Source organism: Sciurus carolinensis, chromosome 15 (genome assembly GCF_902686445.1).
Source record: "Sciurus carolinensis chromosome 15, mSciCar1.2, whole genome shotgun sequence".
NCBI classification, from domain to species: Eukaryota; Metazoa; Chordata; class Mammalia; order Rodentia; family Sciuridae; genus Sciurus; species Sciurus carolinensis.
In genome coordinates, this window is record NC_062227.1 from 41196098 (window position 1) to 41218752 (window position 22655).

Below are 22655 nucleotides of genomic sequence, written 5' to 3' on the forward strand. Positions count from 1 at the left end.
GTTATAGGATTTTGCCCAGAGTTCAGTTGGTATTTGAAGGACCATTGCAATAAACAAAGATGGAGCAGAACCAAGTCATGGCCCTCTCTGAATGTCAGACAAAGGACAAATGGACTTTATTTGGCTGACCATGGGGAGTGAGAAAAAGCTTCTGAAGAGAGATATGATGTAATCAGAGGTGTGCATTAAGAAGATTAATTTGGCAGTAGCTTATAGAAAAAGATTATATGGAAAACAGATTAGCATTAAGGAGATCAGCTGGGATGTAATGGCAAAAAGCTATATGATTAGCAATGAAAGCTGGAACTCAACTGGCAGCTATGGAAACAGCAAGAAATGGAAGAAATATTTTGGAAGTCAAAATGATATTGCTTTTTAAAGTCTGGTTCTAGGAAGAAGGTTAATTAAAGCATAACTCCTGAGGTTCTAGCCCTGACTAACCACAGGAACACTGATTCCACTTAGAGAAGGGGTGAGGGGGTGAGGGGAGAAGGCCTGGAGAGCTCAGATTTAGACCTGTTGAACTGGAGGCCCCACTGGGATGGCAAGAGTGCTGGGAGAGTCAGAAGGTAAGGTGGGGCCAGAAAGAAGGGAGTTGAATGCCCTACACGGAGGTGACAGAGCAGCTCTGGGAGTTAATGACCAGGGTGAGAGACACAGAAGACTTTGGAATTGATGGAATAATAAGATCTTGAAGTTGAGAAGTCCTGAAGAGGAAGTGGCCGGAAGCTAGACTGCCGGCACCACTGTGCATGATGAGAGGAAAAGAAGCAAGGTAGACCAGCCTGCGGCAGAGAGAGGTGGCTTCCCAGTCAAAGGCTGCAGACAGGTGGAGAGGGAGGTGTCACTTCGAAGTAACATGAATTAATTTTCAGGCATAACAGAAAGGAGGAGGTAGGGAGAAGGAAATGCAATGAAGAGTAGATAATGGATGATTTCAGAAGAAGACAAAGATGAAGGTCAAAGTACTCTAGAAGGATGGGAAGACTGGGAGTCTCGAAGAAATAATGAACTCTGTTCTAAGTCAGGGGATAAAAGCAGGAGGGTCAGGGAATAGTTCACAAAAGAAATGAAGTTTCTTCATTTCTTCACAGGAATGATGTGGGTTCCAGGGTCTCTTGTTCAGACCAGGAAACTAGTACCACTGGAGACAACTTGAGAGAAGTGAAGTTATTGGGAGAGAACACATTCCAATTCTGATGGAGACGTAAAGAGAGCACAGGGCCCTGGCTGAGGATAAAGGGGCGTTGGTACGAGGGGCACTGAAGTGATCTGGAACTCAATGGAAGGAATGGTTATAATCAAGAAGTGAAGAAAGGCTGGAAAATTAGAGGGAGGAGTTTACATGTGTATGGATAAAGGAGCACATACCTGGCTTGTTTGTCAATTCCTTTTGTTCACTTAGTAGATCTTGGTGTCCAATGAACTGGAAAAATCAGTCATCCTTCTCCATCTCTAACTGATGAAGTAGATCATCCTAAGAATACACATTCCCATTGTTCATTCTTATGGTCCACTTGTCCAGGACCATACCTTCCAGAACAAGACCTTGTTTTGGAAAAGCATGTGATTTTTGCAGGGACATCTAACTTGAGGTATACCTGCATTGTCTCCTTAGCCTCTGCCTTTAAATACTCAATTACTACCCTTTCCATAATGAAATCTCCCACTTACTCAATTGCTATTTTGATCCACTGCCTTTCTTTCAGAGAGTCCGTCTCTAATCCATTGAGGTTTATAAACTGAAGAATCACTTCAACCCCTTCATCTTTCTCAACACCCCGTCCCCCAGGCACCACTCCTTATTTACATTATCTGTTGTATACACCCCTTCCTTCTATGATCAGTGGAACTCCACCAGCCCAGATTACTATTGTTGACATTGCAAGAGTGGTGCTCACTGAGTTCAGAGTGTCTCCAAGTGGAGGCCAGCTGGCTCTTTCCCTAGGGGTGTTACCAGGGCAAGTTTGCTAATTCACTGGGCTGATCAATGTCCAAAGTCAACTGTGGAGGCTCAGAGCCACAGTTTCATCAGAAATCTGAGAGTTGGATTCTTAGTAACGAAGTTTACAAACACTAAAGTATATATAAGAATTCCAAGGTAGTAATATTCCATAAGAAATTCAGCAGTCAGCTGGGCATGGTAGTACATACCTATAATCCCAGCAACCTGGGAGGCTGAGGTGGGAGGACTGCAGGCTCAAGTCCAGCCTCAGCAACTTAGCAAGACTGGGAATGTAGCTCAATGGTAGAGCACCTGTGGATTAAATCCCCAGTAATGGGAAAGAGAAAGAAAAAGAAAGAAAAAAACAGAAAGGGGGGGGGGCAGAGAGAGAGAGAGAGAGAGAGAGGAAGGAAGGAAGGAAGGAAGGAAGGAAGGAAGGAAGGAAGGAAGGAAGGAAGATAGAAAGAGAAAGAAAGAAAAAGAAAGAAAGAAAGAAAGAAAGAAAGAAAGAAAGAAAGAAAGAAAGAAGAAAGAAAGAGAAAGAAAGAAAGATGAAAGAAAGAAAGAAAGAAAAAAATGAAAGAAAGAAAAGTGTCAATACAGATCAGGATAACTAGTAGGTTCTCTTTCTGGCATATCTCCATGGGAAGTCTTTGCAGCATTCTTTCTTATTCCAGGGAAAGTTCTGTCAATGAAACTAAATCTTCAATCCAAAAAAAAACCAATGCTACAATTTCCTGTTTATTTCCCTTCCTCTACCAACCAATTCCTGAGATGACTGCCATTTTCTTTTTGCAAGCTGGTTAGAGTCCATTAGATTGCAGGTAAGCCTTGCTGGCCTGGATGCTGTTCTGTCTCTTTGTTGGGGTCCTTAAACTTGTTTGCATAAAATTAAATACAGGGATTACAAAGGAAATCAATTACCTAAAAATGCCATTTACATTTTTTTTTCAAATTGTGACATAGCAGTATGTTATATATCTATATTAATTATAAAACTCAGCACCAGATCTATTAGCTACCATAACTTCAAAGCAGTGATGAGCATAGAGGATATTTCCAAATAGATCTCTTAACTAGATGTAATATGAAAATATCTGTGATTTCTATTGGTGATAAATTCACAGGTACTGCTAGTTATGACTTTTTTTTTTTTGTCTTCATTCATACTTTAAGGAAATGCTGGATTTCAATCAGAGGTTTGTAAAAACAAAGACGCAATATTTTTTCCATCCGATTTGAATATTTTCTGATTTATACCCACAAACACAACAATTTGTGGACCTCCAAGTGAAGAGCTACTATTAGGATGATTTAGCATGGCTCTGTTTTTTTGTTTTAGTTTTTTGGCTTTTTTCATTGCATAGTGATTTTGTAGTGTTTTTCTTACATCTCAATTTCTAAGTTCTTGGGCAGCCCATTTCATTTTGTGTATACTACCTACAGTTATCAGATGTGTTCTTCATCTTTTCAAGAATGTTCTTTTTTACATTTGAAAAATTATGAAATAATCACCAAAATAATGGAAGTAACTGAAGTGTACACTGAGTAGAAATAGATGAGCAACTTGTGGTATGTCCATTCAATTGAATACTATTCACAAAATGAAAGTGAATTATAAAACATGCAATTTCATGAACAAATGTTTTAAAGAATTATGCAAACTGAAAGAAGACAGATTCACAAGGCTAGGAGGGTATGATTCCATTTATGTGACATTGTGCAACAGACAAAACTGAAGGGACAGAATAGAAATCAGAAGTTGCCAGGGGCTGAGTTGGGGGAAGGAATTCACTACCAAAGGGAAATTTTTGGAGGAAAACATTGTAACTCTTCATTCTAGTTTCACAACTCCATATATTTGTCAAAAATTCATATAACCGTATCCCTAAAAAGGGAGAATTTAACTGTTTGTATACTATAATGTAATATATCTTTTAAAAGTATGAGAAAATATATGCAGGACTTCACCTAATAGAAATTGTACTTTTAATATCCATTCATAGAGAAAATACATGTGAAGATAGGCTCAAGATCCACAACTTCAGAAGGACAAGGGTACCAGTAACCTTGACCCACAGGTTGGATGTGTTATGGTTTAGACATTAGGTGTCCTCCAGAAGCTCATGTGTGAGACAATTCAAGAACATTCAGAGGTGAAATGATTGGGTTATGAGAGTCTTAACTCAATGGAGGAGGTGGGTATTGGGGGCATGTTTTTGAGGGTATATATTTTGTATCTGGCAAGTGGAGTCTCTCTCTCTCTCTCTCTCTCTCTCTCTCTCTCTCTCTCTCTCTCTCTCTCTCTCTCTCTCTCTCTCCATCACACCCTTCCACCATGAAGTTCTGCCTCCCCTTGAGTCCCGAGGAATGGAGCTGTCACGAACTGAGGCTCTGAAACAGGGAGCACCCAAATAGACGTTCCCTTCTCTAAAATTTTTCTTGATGGGTCTTTCAGTCACAGCAATGAAAAAACGGATTAAAACAGATCCCCTGATACATTAGACTTCTAAGTGGCCATTCAGCCTCTAGATTTTCCTCCTCCAGCCTCCCTCTTTCTCCTGGCTCATCTTCCTAGTTTTCATAATGTCATTTGATCACTCAAAGTTCTCAATAAACCCTTTATAGACTTATTATTGGAAGGGACTCTGAAGGTCATATACTCCCAACTCTAACCACTGAAGAGCCCTAAACCCAGTAAGCCTGACTTGTGGTCAGGGAGCTTCTATAAGGGTGTCCAATAGACTTCCTCACCTCACAGCAGAGTAAAGGGGAATAGCCTGAAATTACCAGAAGGGTTCATGTTCTTTCTTACAGGAAAAACAGGAGTTTCTCAGGAAAGGCTCCACAATCTGCTCCAAACTTTTTCTGGCTCACCCAGTAGGTTTGTATGACCCATATGGAGGCGTTACTATACTCCTTGTCCTAGGGCCACACCTGGTACACTTTTCCACTTATGCACCTTTGCTCATTCTGGCTTCATGTCTGTTTAGGACAGGTTGCCTGTCCTATAAGCTCAGTCCAGAGCAATTTCTTATCCTTCTCTGAAGAGGCTCTGAGAGCCCAATAAAATCAAGAGTAGCAACAGCAACTATCATGAACAAAACCTTTGAAGACCTCAGTGTGCTATGACCAAAATTCTCAATCCATGTGTGACAAATGTTACAAAGTGATGGTGCCTTCTGCTCTTGGAATTGCCAGGTGGGACTTCAGGTGGCTGGATTCCCTGGGCTCATCACCTCCACATAGAGCAGTCTCTTCCATCTATGTGAAAGTCCTATCTCGTACTTGTGTGTGTGTGTGTAATTATGTGTCTAATTATTCTTATGTGTGTTGAAAACTTAGGGCAACACAGCATCCACAAGCCTCTCGTGCCAGATTCCATCAGATCCCAGGCTGCAAAATTGATCCTACTTTTAACCTGCTTCATCTTTTGTCTCCTTACTATTCCATTGATTCCTGCCTGCTTTAAATCTTTCTCGCTCTTTAAAACTAATGCTTTTGACAGATTCTATACCTGGTGTCCGATCCTAGGTTTGGGGTTTTACTTGTTCCCAGGTATAAGTGCCACTTACTTCACCTTCCACTCCGATCACTTGAGGTTCTCAAATGCTCCCCCACTTGTATGGAAAAGAAGTTACACACACTGTTCCTCTTCTGCTAGGCAGATTATATTAATCCTTGATAATCAAGCTTAAATCACAGCTCTTCACATAAGATTTCCATGATCCCAGAGTCATTTCCTCCCTGTGTGAATTACTACTTCCTATTTAATGGACAAATATATTTTCTTAATAATTAAATTACAAGCAACTCTAAGGCATATGTTTCTCAATAACTCCCACTGGGTAATAATGTCTGTCTCATTCCACCATTTTTCATACCCATCCTCCCTCTCATTTTCCTCTATGTAATCTAAAGTTCCTCCACATGAATGGTATGAATCTATATCGTGCACAACCATAGATACGAAATGATGTACCCCATTTGTGTACAATGAATCAGAATGCTGTCTGTAAAAATTAAAAAATAAAAAGAATAAAAAATAAAATAACTCCCACTGTAGTGGCTAACACGTTGATACTCACTGGTTGCTTCTTTTTAATGAGCTGAACTTATTTCTTTATTAATCATATTTCCAAAGTCAAAAGATAACAGAAGTGGTCAAAATCTAAATCCTGAATCTTGGACTCTGAATTATGTCCACAGAATCAGCACAGCTGATTTTAAGAAAGCTGAGGATATGGAGATAAGATCAATCAAATCTTCTTTAATTCTAGCTGGTGTTTTTATCCAAACCCCAGTGCAGACTTCTTATAAACGTACTAAGCTATAAAGCATCCCAAGGATGTGATTGGAGAGTTGTCTGTCCACTGCCATCTCTCCATCATCATGGTCCATGCTTATCCTTCACAGATCACAGCCAGATAGGCCCACCTAAGTGCCACACACTGTCGAGCCTGCCCTGCCACACTCGCTGCAGGAGAGCCACAGGGCATAACAAAAAGAAGCCCAAGGGCTGGGGTTGTAGCTCAATGAGTGCTTGCCTAGCCCGTGTGAGGCACTGGGTTTGAACCTCAGCACCACATAAAAATAAATAAATAAAATAACAAAATAAAATAAAATAAAATACTGTGTCCATCTACAACTAAAAATATTTTAAAAAAGAAACCCAAAGAAAAAGTGCCAACTAGACAGAAGAGTCTTGAACCTCCTTTTCTGTCTGCATCTCTCCCCCTCACAGCGTAGGCGGGTGAGCTTTGAGGGACTCTAGAATCTAAAACTCCAACTGCATCTAATGCCTATTTATGGATAAAGTCCTTAAAATACAGATAATCACCAAGACAGTTGAAAACCTAGACCAAGGCAGGGTTGACTTGATTCAGTATATCATCTGAGCTAATGATATAAAACAATTTAAGCTCTCCCAGATAGAGGCAGTGTAGGTTCTTAAGCCAACAATGGGGCTAAGATCACTGCTCTTGATGATGTGACCCTCAAATATCAGATCTGACAGCATGCAAGATATCAGCTGTGGAAGAGTCTTGTCTTAGGGATTTCTCAATTCCTGCTCCCAACTAGGATGACTCCTTAAATTCAACCATGGAAGTGAAACCATAATTACTAAAAAATAAAAAGTGGTCTAATTAGTACACCCTAAGTAATGTTTGCTGTACTTGGATAGTTATCTAGGCAAACAAGGAAGGCAGGGGACACAAAGGAAAAGACGTTTTCAGTGTTTATGCAACGCTCCCTGAAAGAAAGTCACGCGAGATTAGGTAGACATAGCATTCCCAGCCTGGGAAACGTGTTCTCTGCAGTGAGGTAAGGAAACTTCTCTGGCTCTCCCACAGCCTGGAGGAAATATTTTCACAAAATTAGCCAGGTCCCTTTGCTCCAATTCCTTCCTTCCCTAGCAACCATCTGACCATTAATTAAATTGGTATTATGGTTTTAAAATGAGTCTTTTATGATTTGCTTATCATTAATCAAACTGCTAGGACTTATCTGCCTCAAGGGGAGCTGACAAAATTGAATTCTTTAACTTGCAAAGATCCGGGGCCCCCAACACTGTCACTGCCCTCCCCCTTCTCCCCACACCCTGAGGCCCAGTCCAAGCACTTGACCAGCCATGTGGCTAATCGGCTTACTCACAGTAATGTTAGAGAACACTCCATGTGGACAGACCCCTGGCTAGCCGTTTGACATGTGCCCTCAGAAACTGAATGAAGGAGAAATGATGTATCTATGATATTAAAAACATTATAACAAATAAGGCTGTTCATTATGAGGGAGAAGGCCAAAGAATCTTAAATCAAGATTGTCCTGAGTTGTTCATTAACCACCACATATTCTAAAGTAGGAGGAAGAATGTTGTTGTCAACGAATCAGTCTTCTTCACCTCCATTAAACATCTAGGTTATAGCCCCATGGCCAGAAAGTGAAGAAACACAGTACATAGCTAAGAGAAGACTTAAACTTGTAGCTTAAATGTTGCTCTGTTCTCCTCTTGTTTCCAGCCCTGGATCCTGGTTGCCTGTAGTGTCACCATAGCTCATGCGGCATCTATAGCAACCACTTAAAATTCCAGGAATGTGGTGACCCTTGACCTCAACTCATCTGTCTCGATGGATCTCATGTAACCATTCTCTGAGAAAGGCTTTCACAAATTCAAATAAACACAGGAAAGGCAGATCTCCTTCTCTTTGGGGGACCGTGTTTATCCACATAACCCTCTCTCATCCACAAACTGCCTCTCAGGCAAGAAGTAATGGGCTTCTCTTGTACATGTCATTGCTCTTTATTTCACACAAGCATTCCTTTGACGAAGAATGCATTTCTTCTCTCTTTTTCAATTCTTCCTTCCTGCCTCAGCCTTGTTCTCTCACCTAACATGTGCATGCTTCCTGTCCGGAAACTGTCTGGCTTGGACTGCAGATTACCTATATTTGATCTTCGATCCTCTGCACAAATTTTCTCTCCTCTTGATATTAAAAATAATCTCTATCTCTGTATATTTTTTCAATGATTTTCCAATCAGACTCAGAAACCTCCTGTATTCTGAATTACCTCACTTGCTCTCCACCTCTTTGTCTGGTTCAAATTCAAATTTTATTAATGATTTCCAGATCGATGATGGTTCAGAAGGCAAGCAAGTCAAAGTGTCCAAGGGCATGTTGCTTGGAGGGTGCCCTAACGCAGTGACCTACAGAATCAACCATTAAATGATGTCAATAGGATGAGGTGGCAGGTTGGAACTAACTGGATGAGATGGATTCAAGATCAACTTGAAAATGAGCAAAGCACAGGATGATGGATACTCTACAGTTGTTTTAGAGTTTGTGACCAAGGAGTCACAATGGGTAGTGTTATAATGAAGGGGTGGGTCACAGCAACTACAATTGTAATGCACTTCGGGTGTGACATTTGCCCTAGTCCTTGGGTTGATCTGATCTTATCTGGCTGATGTATCCAGTTTAATGCATTGCATTTGAAGAGGAACATTGTCTAAGGGAGAATGCCAAAGGACAAAGTTCTGGTGAGAATTCCAGGCACTATATCTGAAGAGAAAGCATTCAAAGAAGTAGGGATATCTATTTGGCAGAAAGAAAATAAGCTGTCATTCACTACTTAAATTGCTACTGAAAGACCAAAAATCACAACACAAATTTTCAAGAGGCTGGACAGAAACATAGACAAGGAAAACAGGACATGCATTTAAAACAAAACAAAACAAAACAAACAAAACACCTCAAGTACGACACTGCCATGGGAAATGGCAGGCCATTTGGCTTGAAGGGAGGCGTGTGAATGAGCCGCTGCTGGTTGTCCTGTAGATGTGGGCCAACTGCTGCCATCTTTTCTGATTTCTTAAGACAAGCCAGAAATCCAAATTTTTATGCAACATGTCTCAATTTTAATTTTAGTAACTATTTCAAACTGTTTAAAGAAAAACTGGTGTCTCTGGGCTGGTGGCAGCCTAGCGTCGCTGGTTCACAAGGTTATAGGAGGCAATTCTTAGTTTCTACAGGGGGTAGTGCTAAAATGTATGGGTGGAAGATTTTTCTGGGTTGTGAAAGAACTTTGGAATATTTAGGATTCATAGTCAGGGAACAGACTCTATCCAGGTTCTGAGTAGTGGGAAATAATCAAGAGGATACCGGGTAACAATGTATGACATTAAAGAAAGGATTTTTTCCTTAGCCTAGACGTGGAACCAAATCATGTTACAATCGCGCTTTTACAATAGGATCATGGTTTACAGTATAAAATGCTTTCAAATCATCTTATATAAAAGTTACTAGAACAGTCGTTTGAAGTAGAAAAATAGATGTTACAAATGAGTCAAATGAATGTCTGAGATACTAAGTAACTCACAGAATCATCCAGGACACTGAGTAGCAGAACTAGAGTTGGATGACTCAGGGCCCCTTACTCCAAATTTAAAACTCCTTCCACTGCTACTTCATTGTCAGACTCAGGCTATAAGATTCCAGCCCTAGTTAATGTTCTCCACTGGACTTGCTCATTATTCCTTTGCCAACCCACTCTCCTGGAGTCTCCTGCACACATCCATATTCCTAGAATGCCTTCCTGTCCCTTTCACCACATCCTGAAAGATCTTACCCTACGGGGTTTCTCACTGAATTTCCAACCTGACTCTGTCAGCTGTGTGAATGTTTCCCCAACTCTAGTGCTCCAAACCGGACTCACCCTTGATATGTATTTGTCCAAAATGTTTGTCTTCTATCTCTTACATGTTTGTCTTTATAAGAATAAAGACCTGTCTTAATTATCCATGAACAAAGCTATACACACATGTACATACTCACTAGAGTTGGTACTTAATAATAAATCATCTAATTATTATAATTCCTGGACTTGTAGGTCATCCAGGAGGAAGAAATGTTGTCAACTGTAGCTTCAATTTCTCACAGTCATCTCTACCTCCTTCCAGATATTTTAATTCTGACAAAAAGCCAGCTGAGTAGCCTTTTCTTGTATGCCCAGTGAGGAGACACAGTAAAGATATGGTTCTCTGTATTTCAGGTTCATCAATGCCAAATTGAAATATGCCCTTATTCCCTGAGTTGAGGTGAAACTTATTTGGGAAACACACACACACACAACACACACACATACACACACACACACACACACACACACAAAATGTAGAGAAATCACTAAGCAGGGTTTCCAAATGACTTAGTTTGACTAAAACATGCTTTTGAGAAATAAGCATTGCTGAGGGTTTTTCTTGTTGGTACATGGACATGTATCTAGTGCAATGATGTTTTCTAATGCACTATTATTTAAGCCAGTGCAAAGAACTGTCACTCAACATAAAAAAAAATTACAACTTACATTTGTCATCTCAAATGAAAGCAAAAATGTATAGCAAACGGGAAACATGCATAGAGGGGGCAAAAATCCCAAGAATGCTGCTGCCTTTGGTCAAGCAGGGAGAGGCTAATTTTGTTTTGTTTGGGTTGTGATTTAGAGATCCAGCTAGTCAAATGACCAGTTAAGAATATTCCATAGAGCTAATGTTCCAATGCTCTAATCTCTGTAGACAAGGTTCATATTTGTGTGGGTTACTTATTCTCTCTTTGTTGACTAAGTCAATAATCAGAATCAGCAGGTTTGGAGTCAGATTGGCAGGGATCAACAGCCTGGCTTGGAAAAAGGGTGTATATAAACCCCAAACCAAGAGCAACCATCACAGAAGCCCACTAGGTCCTGGCAGAATGGCTTCTCACCGTCTACTCCTCCTCTGCCTCGCTGGACTGGTATTTGTGTCTGAAGCTGGCCCTGCGGTGAGTGTTGATTCTGTCAAGCCTTTTTTGGACATTGCAGATGTATATTAGATGAAGTAGAAGTGACTTCTTCCAGCTTTGGCAACCAGCTTGTGTTACTAGAGCAAGAGTACTCAGCACCTACGTTTAATATCATTGATTTGAACTTCAAAAACAGCTTACTGAACCAGAGTTTGGACTCTACGCTCTTTTCCCTGTTGCTTTGGTGTATTAAGTCTGCAATGTCTAGCTCGTCAATATTCTCAGACACATGATAGAAATAAAGATACAATCTTAATGAAGCTGCTAATATTGAATTTTCATGAAAGTGTCCCTTTATAAATATTGTTAGGGGGCAAACTGAAGAGATTATACTTTGGCCCTTTGGCTAATCAGAAAGTGTTTACTGATTAATGTTTGTTGGTGAGCAACATTCCAGTCAGATATCTGATTCTTAAATCCTCTGGAATAACTAACTAATACTACAAAGTGAGTCAAGAAATACTCTGACACGATTTGACAACAGATAGTAAGAGGGAATTACCATCGCAACCACTTATTAAAATGATCTGAGGAAAAACTATTTGGTCCTATGGCACATTGCATCTTTTCAGTATTTCACTCCAATGGAGAGGCTGAACAAAGCAACTGTTCTCAGAGGGCCTATTTTCTCCTTTAAAATTCATTATGCACGTCCCTGGTCGATAGCAATGTGTCTGGAGGCAGAAACCAATCTTGCTTTGGAAACAATTATGCCTGTAATATACTGAGTGGGGAAGCTCATTAATTGTCAACACTTAAGACACTGGTAATGGGATCAACATGTACTTCCGGCTTTGTTGCGGATTTCAAACACCAGAAAGAATAAGTCCTTTCCTTCTGGTTGATTTTGTTGACTTCTTACATGTCTCTCTGTGCCCAGGGTACTGGGGAACCCAAGTGTCCTCTGATGGTCAAAGTCCTAGACGCCGTGCGAGGCAGTCCTGCTGTGGATGTGGCTGTGAAAGTGTTCAAAAAGGCTGCTGATGGCACCTGGGAGCCATTTGCCACTGGGTAAGCTGCCAAAGAACCCTGCCATGGGATCTGGTTCTATCTTTCTCACCTTTTTACTTGTTATAGCTGGGAGGCGGAGACAGAAGGATCATGAGGTTAAGCCAGCCTTGGCAACCTAGTGAGACCCTAAGCAATTTAGTAAGATCCCGTCTCAAAATAAAACATTAAAAAGGGTTGGGGAATGTGACTTGATGGTTAAACATTCCCAGGTTTAATCCCGGGTACCAAAAAACAAACAAACAAAAAAAGGTCCTATGAATAGATTAAAAATGTGGACAGAGGTCAAGTGTGGCCTGAGAAGGATGCCTTCCTCTTGCTTTGCTTAGCTGGGAGTGACCAGAGCATCATTTAGGGTTGATGACATGAAAAAGGAAAAGAAGGAGTCAGTGACTCCCTTACTCTAGCAGGAGTCAACTTTTTCAGGTCACAGACTACTTGAAGAAAGTGAGAAAACTATAGACGCCATGCCCAGAAAAATGCACAGTAAACACACACATACAAAAACACATGTAATTTCAGGATCTGCATAGATTACTTGGTGCCCCTAAGGTGACACCCATGTTGGGAAAATTCTTTATATTTTAAGCAAGATGTACAATGAATGTTACTATATTAACAAAAGAAAAGGAATCGAGAAAGAGAATTGACAAGACACTTGCGTGGAGTTTACTTGGATCATATAGAATCCAGGGCTTTTGTGGAATAAACACTTGGGAGCACCTACTATGTGCAAGACTGGCTGTTGTCAAGCTTAACAAGAAAAACATCTAGGAGAAGGCCATGTACGGCAAATTCTGGCCATAGATTAATCTCTCAATCACCCGTCAGCATGCAAATATGACTCCTCACCTTCATTAGCCACTTTACCATTTTCATGGAGTTTTTCTACCTCTACTAGCAAGAATTTCAAACAAAATCCCTATTAGTAAACCTGAACAAACTAACCAAAAGGAAGAGCCACTAAGAATCCCTCAGTACTAAGCAGAAGAGAAACTATGAAGTATTTCATCTCCTGAAGAAGAATTTCTGTTGGGTTTTAATTGAATCCCAAGAACTACTTCATGAAACTTCTTCACCCATCATTAGGAAGATCATTTCTCTCTTGCAGTTTTAATTGAGATTTTATTTTTAAACTCACTTATGTTTATGTAAAATACCAAGCCTAACATGGAAAGTGGTTAAAAGACTATTCTAAGTGGGAGATAGACTGGACACCAAAAGTATTCAGATGTTCATATACCAAGACACACACACACACACACACACACACACACACACACACACGCCACATTAATAAAAAACAGGGGCAGGCATGATCAAAATCACTAAAGACAGCTTCCATTTTTGTCTGTCTTAGTTTTGTAGTCTAATTGAGAGCTATTTCTAACATTTCAACTATTGAGCTGGTACCTAAGTACAAATGGAAGTTGCCTAGTATTTTGTTGTTGGCGAAGAAATGCCAAAGAGATTAATTGTATAAAAGGAATAAGAGTCAATATAGGCTTTTCTGTATGCTTTAGATTTCCCACTCACGTGCCAGGGGGACATAAGTGATATTCTGCTGTCCTGGGGAACTGGAGAGTTGGAGCACCTTAGGGCCACTTCCAGTGTCCTGAACTTTCATACAATGACCAACCCTGAGTCCCAAGATTTTTTTTTGTTGTTGTTGTTGTTGTTGTTGTTATTCTGAGGATAGAACCAGGGTCTCACACATGCTAGGCAAGGGCTCTACCACTGAACAACTCCTCCAGACCTTCAAACTTTTAAAATTAGCATTACATCTGTATTTTTTTCTTATACAAACAAAATCTACAATGAGCCTTTCAAAAAGTTTCTACAAATTTCTTGCCATTTGATTTCAGAGAGTTACTAGTTTTCTCCCTCTTAGTTTGGTTGAAGGGAAATACATATATATAACACATATAAATATCACATGTAAATACATAACGCACACATATGCATGTGGTGCCACTTTGCTGTGTCATTTATTCCCTTCATGCTTAACTTAACCTGGACTTCTGTACCTTATAGGAAGACTGGTGAAACAGGAGAATTGCACGGGCTCACGACAGAAGAGAAGTTTGTAGAAGGTGTATACAGGGTGGAATTGGACTCCAAATCCTACTGGAAGTCACTTGGCATTTCCCCGTTCCATGAATATGCAGAGGTGAGTACACAGACCCTGGAGTTGTTTCTGGTTTTTGTTTTTGGCTCCAGGAAATTCACGGTTTGCACTCAGCATACCATGGAAGTGTCATAAGGAAAGCACTGAATGACCACAGGTTCCCATTCCCAAGTTACAATCAGAAATCCACACCCTGAGAAGCAAGCCCTTTTCTGAGTTTGGTGAAAACTCATTTAGCAACATGACCTGAACTTCCATAATGCCATTATGGTCTATTCATCCCATCTCATATGAATATTTGTTTATTTGCTGAAGAATTTTTAATCTTTGGTTATGAGACAACTCTCTAGTCCCCACTTAAGGTGTTAGGTAACAAAAGAGAGGATGCATCTGGTTCCCCAGAGGCTTGGATACACAATTCTTGGCAATGCATAGACAGACAATAAATTCAAAATAATAATGGCAACACAAGAGATAAATTCACCAAATGTACATCATATGCCAGACACCATGGTAAGTGTTTTCCGCTAACCCATCTCAACTGCATGACCAACCCACTGAGGTCAGTCCAATTATCCCCACTTCACGGATGAAAGTGAAGCATGAGAGGGTAAATGACTCATCAAAGGTCATGTGGCTAGCAAGTGAAGGAACAGGCCTGTTTACTACCAGGGGCCAGGCTGGTTTGGCCTCAGTGCTGGTGTCCTCATGCTGCCTCAGGAAGACTTTTTCCTGTGAGAAGCCAAGTTTAAAAAAAAAAAAAAAAAAACAAGAAGAAGCAGCCATATTTGTAAACTTTGGTTCATTCTCTTCTTCTTATGAGATAAGGATCCTCTAGCAGTTATACATGGGCCCAGTCTCCCTGCCTCCTCCTTGTCTGAACTCTGTAAGTCATTTAAAACAGATGGCTGTCATGGAAATAGAATCCAGACATGTTGGTCAGAGTTAAAGATCAAGTAATTCCATCAAAAATAGCTCAGCATGAAAGGGAACCATTCTCTCTGGCTTAGTCATGGATGAGACTTTCAATTAGCATAGAACAGTTCTTTCAGTAGACAGTGTTACCAGGGAAACTGTAGGGGTCTGTTTGACTTGTAGGGGCCCAAAAGTCACCAAGAGAGTCCCCTTTACCAAGAAGCATGTCTCTGGCTACTCCTCAGCCAGGCAGCAAGACAACAAGCTGAGCCAGGAAGCGCAGGGTCAGCTTGGGTGCAGCACAAGACACTCTTAGCTATACCCTTCAGCACTGGATCAGCCTCCCTGGGCCCCTTGTCCACCCTTGGTCAGCTCTAGGGACCATCTGAAAAGGTTTACCACTATATTGCCCAAGACGGTGCTTCTCCTATTTGACTGATATCAGCTACTATTCACTCTTTTAGCGATCATTTCACAAACATTTAAAAAATAAAATCCTTCATGTGTTGAACACTCTGCGAGATACTAGAGATTTGATGGTGAAACGTACCCCTGTCCTTGGAATGGAAGGGAAGGGAAGGGAATGATATTAGACATGTTAGGCAGAGTCATAGTCCATCTTGAGCCTGAAAGAATAAGGGGAGCAAGAAAGAGAAAGAGAAAGTAGTGAAGCATGTGTCCTCACACCTCACTCAGGGACGATGCATGGTGACATCAGCCATAAGCTCCTTTCCTGCAGTTTCTTCTGATAAGCACCTCCCAGAGACGCACAGCCCTTCAGAGCTGGTCCCTCTTCCTGGCCAGTGACCCAGGTGGCCATATTAGATTTACAAAGGAAGATTAGAAAACTTCCTATGGAACTAATATGCCTCTGCTTCATTTTGTTACAGACTATGCCTTTCACAATTTTAAGGGAAAATCAGGTGGGGCCAGAGGACATTATCACCAAAAAAGCTAGGCAATTTTCCCTATTTACTTCTAGGAATGAACTCCTAAGGGGTTCTCTCTCTTCTTCAGAGAAGATTCTTAGCAGGTTCTCACCTCCTTGTCCCCAGATGTTCTTTTTATGTTCAGTTTGGTTCACTTAGATATTTTTTTCCTCCTGTTCCTAAGTTCTCAAGGTTTGTTTCAGATTTGGAATGAAAGTGTATCCAATGCTCAACCCAGGGCCTGTACACAAAAATAAGTAAAATTAAACACTTTGTCACTGCCTGCCAGTTTTCTCCTGAATCAAATCAACCCCCATGTCCCTCCCTCCCATCACCGAGGCCACCCCAGCTCCTGAGTCTCAGACACTTTGATGACTTTGAGAAGCATGACTAATGAATTACAACAGCACTTTGATCCAGTTTGCCCAGTCAGAAAGCTCAAATGAGCTCCAAGGCAGGCATACACATTTCAGAATTCCAATAAGCTCTTCCACCATCTTTGTATTATAAGTAGGATCCTATAGTACTTTTAGTCCATATTTCATTTCTTGTAATATACATTAAAATATCAATTTCTAAGTTAGAGAATGCAAAGAAAATCTCTGGACTTGAAGCCATGAAACTTGCCTCCCTCGTGGGTTCTGTCATTGTATGAACTTGGGTACACACTAATGCAGAAGTCTAGGTTTACTTATCTGTAAAATGGGGAAAATAGTCCCTATAGCTCCTAATTTCTAGTTCTCAAAGTAAGACTGTCGGTCAGCCTTCTCAGCCAGTCTCCAGTCTCTGGATGCCAGTATTTACCTTCCCCTCACTTTTCTCTGAAGCCAAGAAAGTGGACAAGGGACTTTAGGTTGTGACTACCCTCAGTCAGGCAAGGGCCACCCAGACTATGGTGTGAATTTACCAAACAAGAGACTCATCATGCAGGCCGTAGAGAACTGCACAAGACTCTGGAACCTTAACCAGCCAGCGTATTTGAATTTTTGCTTTTTGTTCTAATTGTTCCCCCAAAATGAGATAATGAAGTAAAATTAATTTTGCACTGGGCTTCCAGTGATCTCTGACGGTGCCTCAGATCTCTGGGCTCTGTTACAAACAGCTCTGTCTGTCCTCTCCCCTAGGTTGTGTTCACAGCCAACGACTCCGGCCAGCGCCACTACACCATCGCTGCTCTGCTCAGCCCCTACTCTTACTCCACCACCGCCGTTGTCAGCAACCCCAAGGCATGAGGGACTTAATGGAGGGACAGGATCTCACACACTGACAGTATTCCATTTGTACAAAAGCAGTGTTTCCACTCTATAAACTATGTTAGAAACTCGGGAAGAGACAATAAAATATTCCCATGAAAGCACCTCCCATTTCATTTGAACTGATTTTCTTTTATCCTCTTGTTTTTCCCTTCCCCTATTCCCTCTCTCAAAAAATCCAAATTTTATACCAAAGCAAAAAAAAAAAAAAAAAAAAAAGCTGACAATTTTCTAGTCAGAACTCTGGGAGAGATCCAGATTTCCCATGTCTTGCAAGCAAAGCACATATTAAGCACGATCTGCAGCTGTTAAAAACACAACACACTGCAAATGAGAGCATTTCATTTTTCTGTAACCTTCACTGAATAGCAAAAGATGAATTGTAAGGGCCCATTTCTTTACTCCAGGCATTTCTTTTAAGTGCTTTACTGATTTTAAGAGCAGCGCAGATCCAGTTGGATATCTCTGCAGCAACTCAGCCCCTCTGATCCATCTGGCACAATCAGCTAAGTAAGGGACAAAATCACAAAACCCTCAAACCCTTGACACACTTCGATGAATCCAAAATCCACATATGGAGAACTTATCACGTGCCAGGCACTACTGCAGGTGCTCTAAGCATCAAGAATAAGACCCAGTGCCTGCATTTACTTAAAGTGCCGACAATCTTTTGAGAAGATAACTACGTCATCCATCATGCTATGGTACAAGGCACAGAGAGGGTATGAAGGAGCAGCAGCCAATAGCCCAAAGAAGTCCAAGATTTCAGAACAGCCATCACTCAATCTGAGTTTTGTAGTTAAGTCAAAAAAGGAGAAGCCTTTGTAGGTAGATAGAATAAAGACTGGAAGCTCAGGTCAAAGAAAACAAGTGGATAAAAAGAGGAAAGAGCTTGATTTAGAATGTAGAAAGGTAAGGGTATTAAGGTGGGTTGAGGTCGTGCAGTTATAACAAACCACCCCAGTTCTCAGTGGTTTATTTCCACTCATGCCAGGTCCAATACAGAAGTTTTTGCTCTGGCAACACAGCAGGGCCTCTTTCTTGTAAATGGTGACTCTGGGATGCAGCTTAATTTAGTCTGTGACTTCAAGGGTCACTCTGGTCACATCTAGCCAGCAGAGGGAAGAGAAAGAATGCAGCATTAGGCCTCTGTGGACTGACATCTGATTCAGACTGGCATTTTACTGTTCAGAGCTATTTACTGGATGTCTAGTCTATTTTCTGTTGCTAAATAGAAAGCCTGAGACAGGATGATTTATAAAGAATAGAGGTTTATTTTGGTTCATGGTACTTGAGGCCGGGAAGTCCAAGAGCATGGCCTCAGTATCTGCTCAGCTTCTGGTGAGGACCTTCAGCTATTCAACTCATGACAGAAATCCAGAAAAGCAAATGGGTACTGGTGAAAGAGCCAAACCATGAGAGATAGTCTTGCTTTATAACAACCTACTCTCATGTAAATAACACAGTCCCTGCAGAGGAGAAACTAACTCATTGTGAGCATTATCCCAGTGAGAAAGGCATGAATCCATTCACAAAGCTCCGCCCTCATGACCCCACACCTCCCAGTAGGCTCCACTCCCAACACTGCCTCATAGAGGAATTAAGTTTCCAACACGTGAACTTTCATGGGATGCATTCAAACCACGGTCCCATCTAGATGCACTGAGAAAGAGGGTCCCTGGCCAGAGACTTTTCCCAGGACAACTCTACATTCTGGAAAAGCAGCACTAATCTGAGTTGGTCAACACTATCTCTGCCACAGTAGGGTTGGGAGAGGTAGGAAATGAGGCCCAAGTAAAGGCCAGCTTTACCTGTAATCCTCTAGAGCTGGGGATTTATCTTAAAGGTAACATGGATCCATTGAGGGGAACCTTGACATCAACCACACCCTGTGGCTAGAGCAAGGAGAGATGCTTGCATAGTCTCCAACCAAGATCCCACAGTGAACCTGAGCGGGACACATGGCTCAGGCCTAAATATCCTTATGAAGTCTTTCCATTGTCCTCCAAATTCAAATCTAATATCTTGATACTATCTAGCTGGCTACATAGAGAAAGCAAGAAACTTGGACAAAATGGAATGTAACTTTGGACTTTTTTTGTTTTTGGTACTAGGGATGGAACTCTGGGGTACTTAACCACTTAGCCACATTCTCAGCCCCTTTTATTTTATTTTATTTTAGTTTAGTTTACTGTATTAAGTTGCTTAAGGCTTTGCTAAGTTGCTGAGGCTGGTTTTGAATTTGCAATCCTCCTGCCTCAGCCTCCAAGTCATAGGATTACAGATGTGTGCCACCACGCCCAACTGGACTTTATAATGTATATTGAGATTTCCTAAAATATGTGGCAAATTGATGTCTCTGATTTTGTTCAATTTTGTTAGCAAATCCTTGTCCCATATATGTTAGATTAATCCATATCAAATTGTCACTTTTGCAGATTATCATTATTCCTCTCATAAGAGGAAAATCTGAAGGGAGACACAGGGAGAGCTCCCTGTGAGGACAGAGGCTGAGAATAAAGTGATGGAGCTTCAGACTGGGACTATCAAAGATTGATAGCCATCAACAGAGCTAGAAGCAGGCAAGAAAGGATCTATCCTTCCTGTACATTTTTGGAGGGAGGATGGCCCTGCAGATACCTTGATTTCAGAAATCCATTCTCTAGAACTGAGACAATACAGTTCTGTTGTTTTAAGCCACCCAATTTGCGACACTGTCAATGTAGCCCTTAGAAGCTAATATAGACATATAGGCTCCTATGGGGTTCCTCCAGATTTTATTATGGGTTTGTATTCATTGAAATCTTTGCCACTCTAAAAAGCAAAAAATTACATTTAATATTTATTTCAACCTTTTTTTTTGCTTAGTAATGTTGAACATATTGTCTCGTGTTTATCGGGCATTCAAACATCTGTGAATTTCATAACCACACACATCAGCCACATGATAGAGTCTATTTATCTAATCCTGATTTATAATAACTTTGTGTATATGAAAGATATTATGAATTGTATTTTAAAAGTAGATGTGTTATGTAGAGGAACAGTTGTAGTTGTAGAAAACCACATTAGTCAAGACACCTTATATATCTAGGAGTTTACATTGTCTGCTTTTTTTTTTTTTTTTTTTTTTTTTTAACAACACAGGGGATCAAACCCAGAGGTGCTCTACCATTCAGCTATATCCCCAGCACTTTTTAATTTTTGAGACAGTGTCCCTAAGTTGCCCAAGTTGGCCTTGAACTTGCAATTCACCGGATTTACAGGTGCACACCACCGTGCCTGGCTAGGGGTTTATATTGTCAATATATCATAGTCTGTGCCCCGTGTTTGATAACTAAAAAGTCTCATGCAATTCACTGGTGGGGGTGGAGGAAATAATCACAAGGCAACATGAAAGAAGAATGGGAGAGGAAGAACCTAGAAAACACGTATTGTTGCTGCAGAATTATAGGCTAGCGAAGATAAAGGACAAAATTCAACTAAAAATGGTAAGGAGAGGGTGGTGTCAATACTCCACAGCCCAAGTCCACCAGGAGCACATCAGTGCAAGTAAACCAGTTGTGCTTATTACTCTTTCCAACAAGAGGGAACACACTCCCAGAGATCTGGGAGGAGGCTCACTACAGGGCGACAGACAGGAACTGCCATGAAGTCTGGACTTTGGGTGACTCTGGGGAGAGACTGAGGAAGTGGCGGTGCACCCCAGGTTGGACGCTGTCAGGAAGTGGGTGCAAGTCTACAACTGGGTATCTCCACGGCCGACCTGTGGGGAGGGCAGACCAGAGGCGAGAAAGCTGGTAATTGGTCAAACGGCAGCAGTTACTCACTTCAGAGAGATGCAGGTGTGTGGTGTTCTGCAGGTTTCACAGTAATTTTGTCTTTGTGTTACTTTGTCATGGTCTCAGTGATCTTGTTAGATGCTGATGTTCTGTGAGATTGTTATATCCAAGGAGACAACACGGCCAGCTATTAGAGTTAGATTAGCTCACAATAACATCGAGGCCAGCTCCTGGGTGTCAGGAGCTGCTTTTTTTTTACATTTCCCTCTTTTGCTCAATATCTATTCGGAATAGAAAATCAACAGAAAAATCAGTAATAGTTTTGTTGTGGGCTGTGAGAGAATTAGAGGAGTCTCGGGCTTCTTTTCTGGCAAGCAGGTTGAATGGACCAGCTAGTGATTACAGGCAGAAGCACAGATTTGTAGTCATAGACATGAAGTTCAACTTTAACCACCTTGAACTTGAAGTAGTCAGGCCTGTTTTTAATCTCATAACTTTGAAGCTGACATTGTGTGCACACACAAAAAAGAAAATTAAGACATTGCTTGAAAATAAAAATTATGAATATGAAAACACTTCCTGAAACATTTTGATAGTCCCTGTCAAACAAGGAAATGTAGGGCATTTATGCCTCCAATTGCATTTTTCTACCAAGAGTGACAGCAGACGCAGCACTTCTTAAGAATAATTTCTCACCAAACCCTCAGTTTTACAGTCCTTCCTTTTACTTCATGGTTTGCAGAACACACCACTCCCTTAGCCCCATTACTTCTTCTTACTGCCTTTCAAAATGGAAATAAGCTCAAAATCAACTCCATTTTCCTGGCTCCCCATTCTCTCTGGGTTAGAATTGCCCCAGTTAATTTAAAGCCAAGGCAGATGGTAATTCATCTTCAGCAATCTATGCAAATGCTGAAGGTCTGTTCCAGAACCACTGTTAGCAGACAGGTCACATGCAGGCTTTCTTAAATAAAGCCTGGAGATGTGGAGTTGCCCTTGGGCTCAACAGTCACCCACCCACTGTTGCTGCAGCTAATGTCACTCCCCAGGAGGCTGGAGGTTATGGAACTGGGTAAGAGGCAAGGTGCAAGAGACCCATGCAGTTGCTTGCATGACCAAGTGTACGCCACACCACTGGCTTCCTCGGGAAGGTGCACTTGGAAAATACATTGGACACATTTCTAGAGAATAGTGCCTAGCACATAAGTAGGTGATTAATAAATTTGGGAGGGATACCAGGAATTGAACTCAGGGGCACTAGACCACTGAACCACATCCCCAGTCCCTTTTTTATACTTTATTTAGACACAGGGTATCACTAAGTTGCTCAGCACCTCACTTTGCTGAGGCTGGTTGA

General features: G+C 41.1%; 1 protein-coding gene across 1 annotated transcript; it reads left to right on the forward strand.

Annotated features, from left to right (window-relative positions):
• The first annotated feature begins 11105 nt into the window (after positions 1–11105).
• Ttr (transthyretin) lies at positions 11106–17621 on the forward strand. Its single transcript, XM_047526576.1, has 4 exons — positions 11106–11262; positions 12164–12294; positions 14326–14461; positions 17388–17621. The coding sequence occupies exons 1-4, from the start codon at positions 11194–11196 to the stop codon at positions 17493–17495; spliced, it is 444 nt and encodes a 147-aa protein (XP_047382532.1). The 5' UTR covers positions 11106–11193; the 3' UTR covers positions 17496–17621.
• Positions 17622–22655: the final 5034 nt, after the last annotated feature.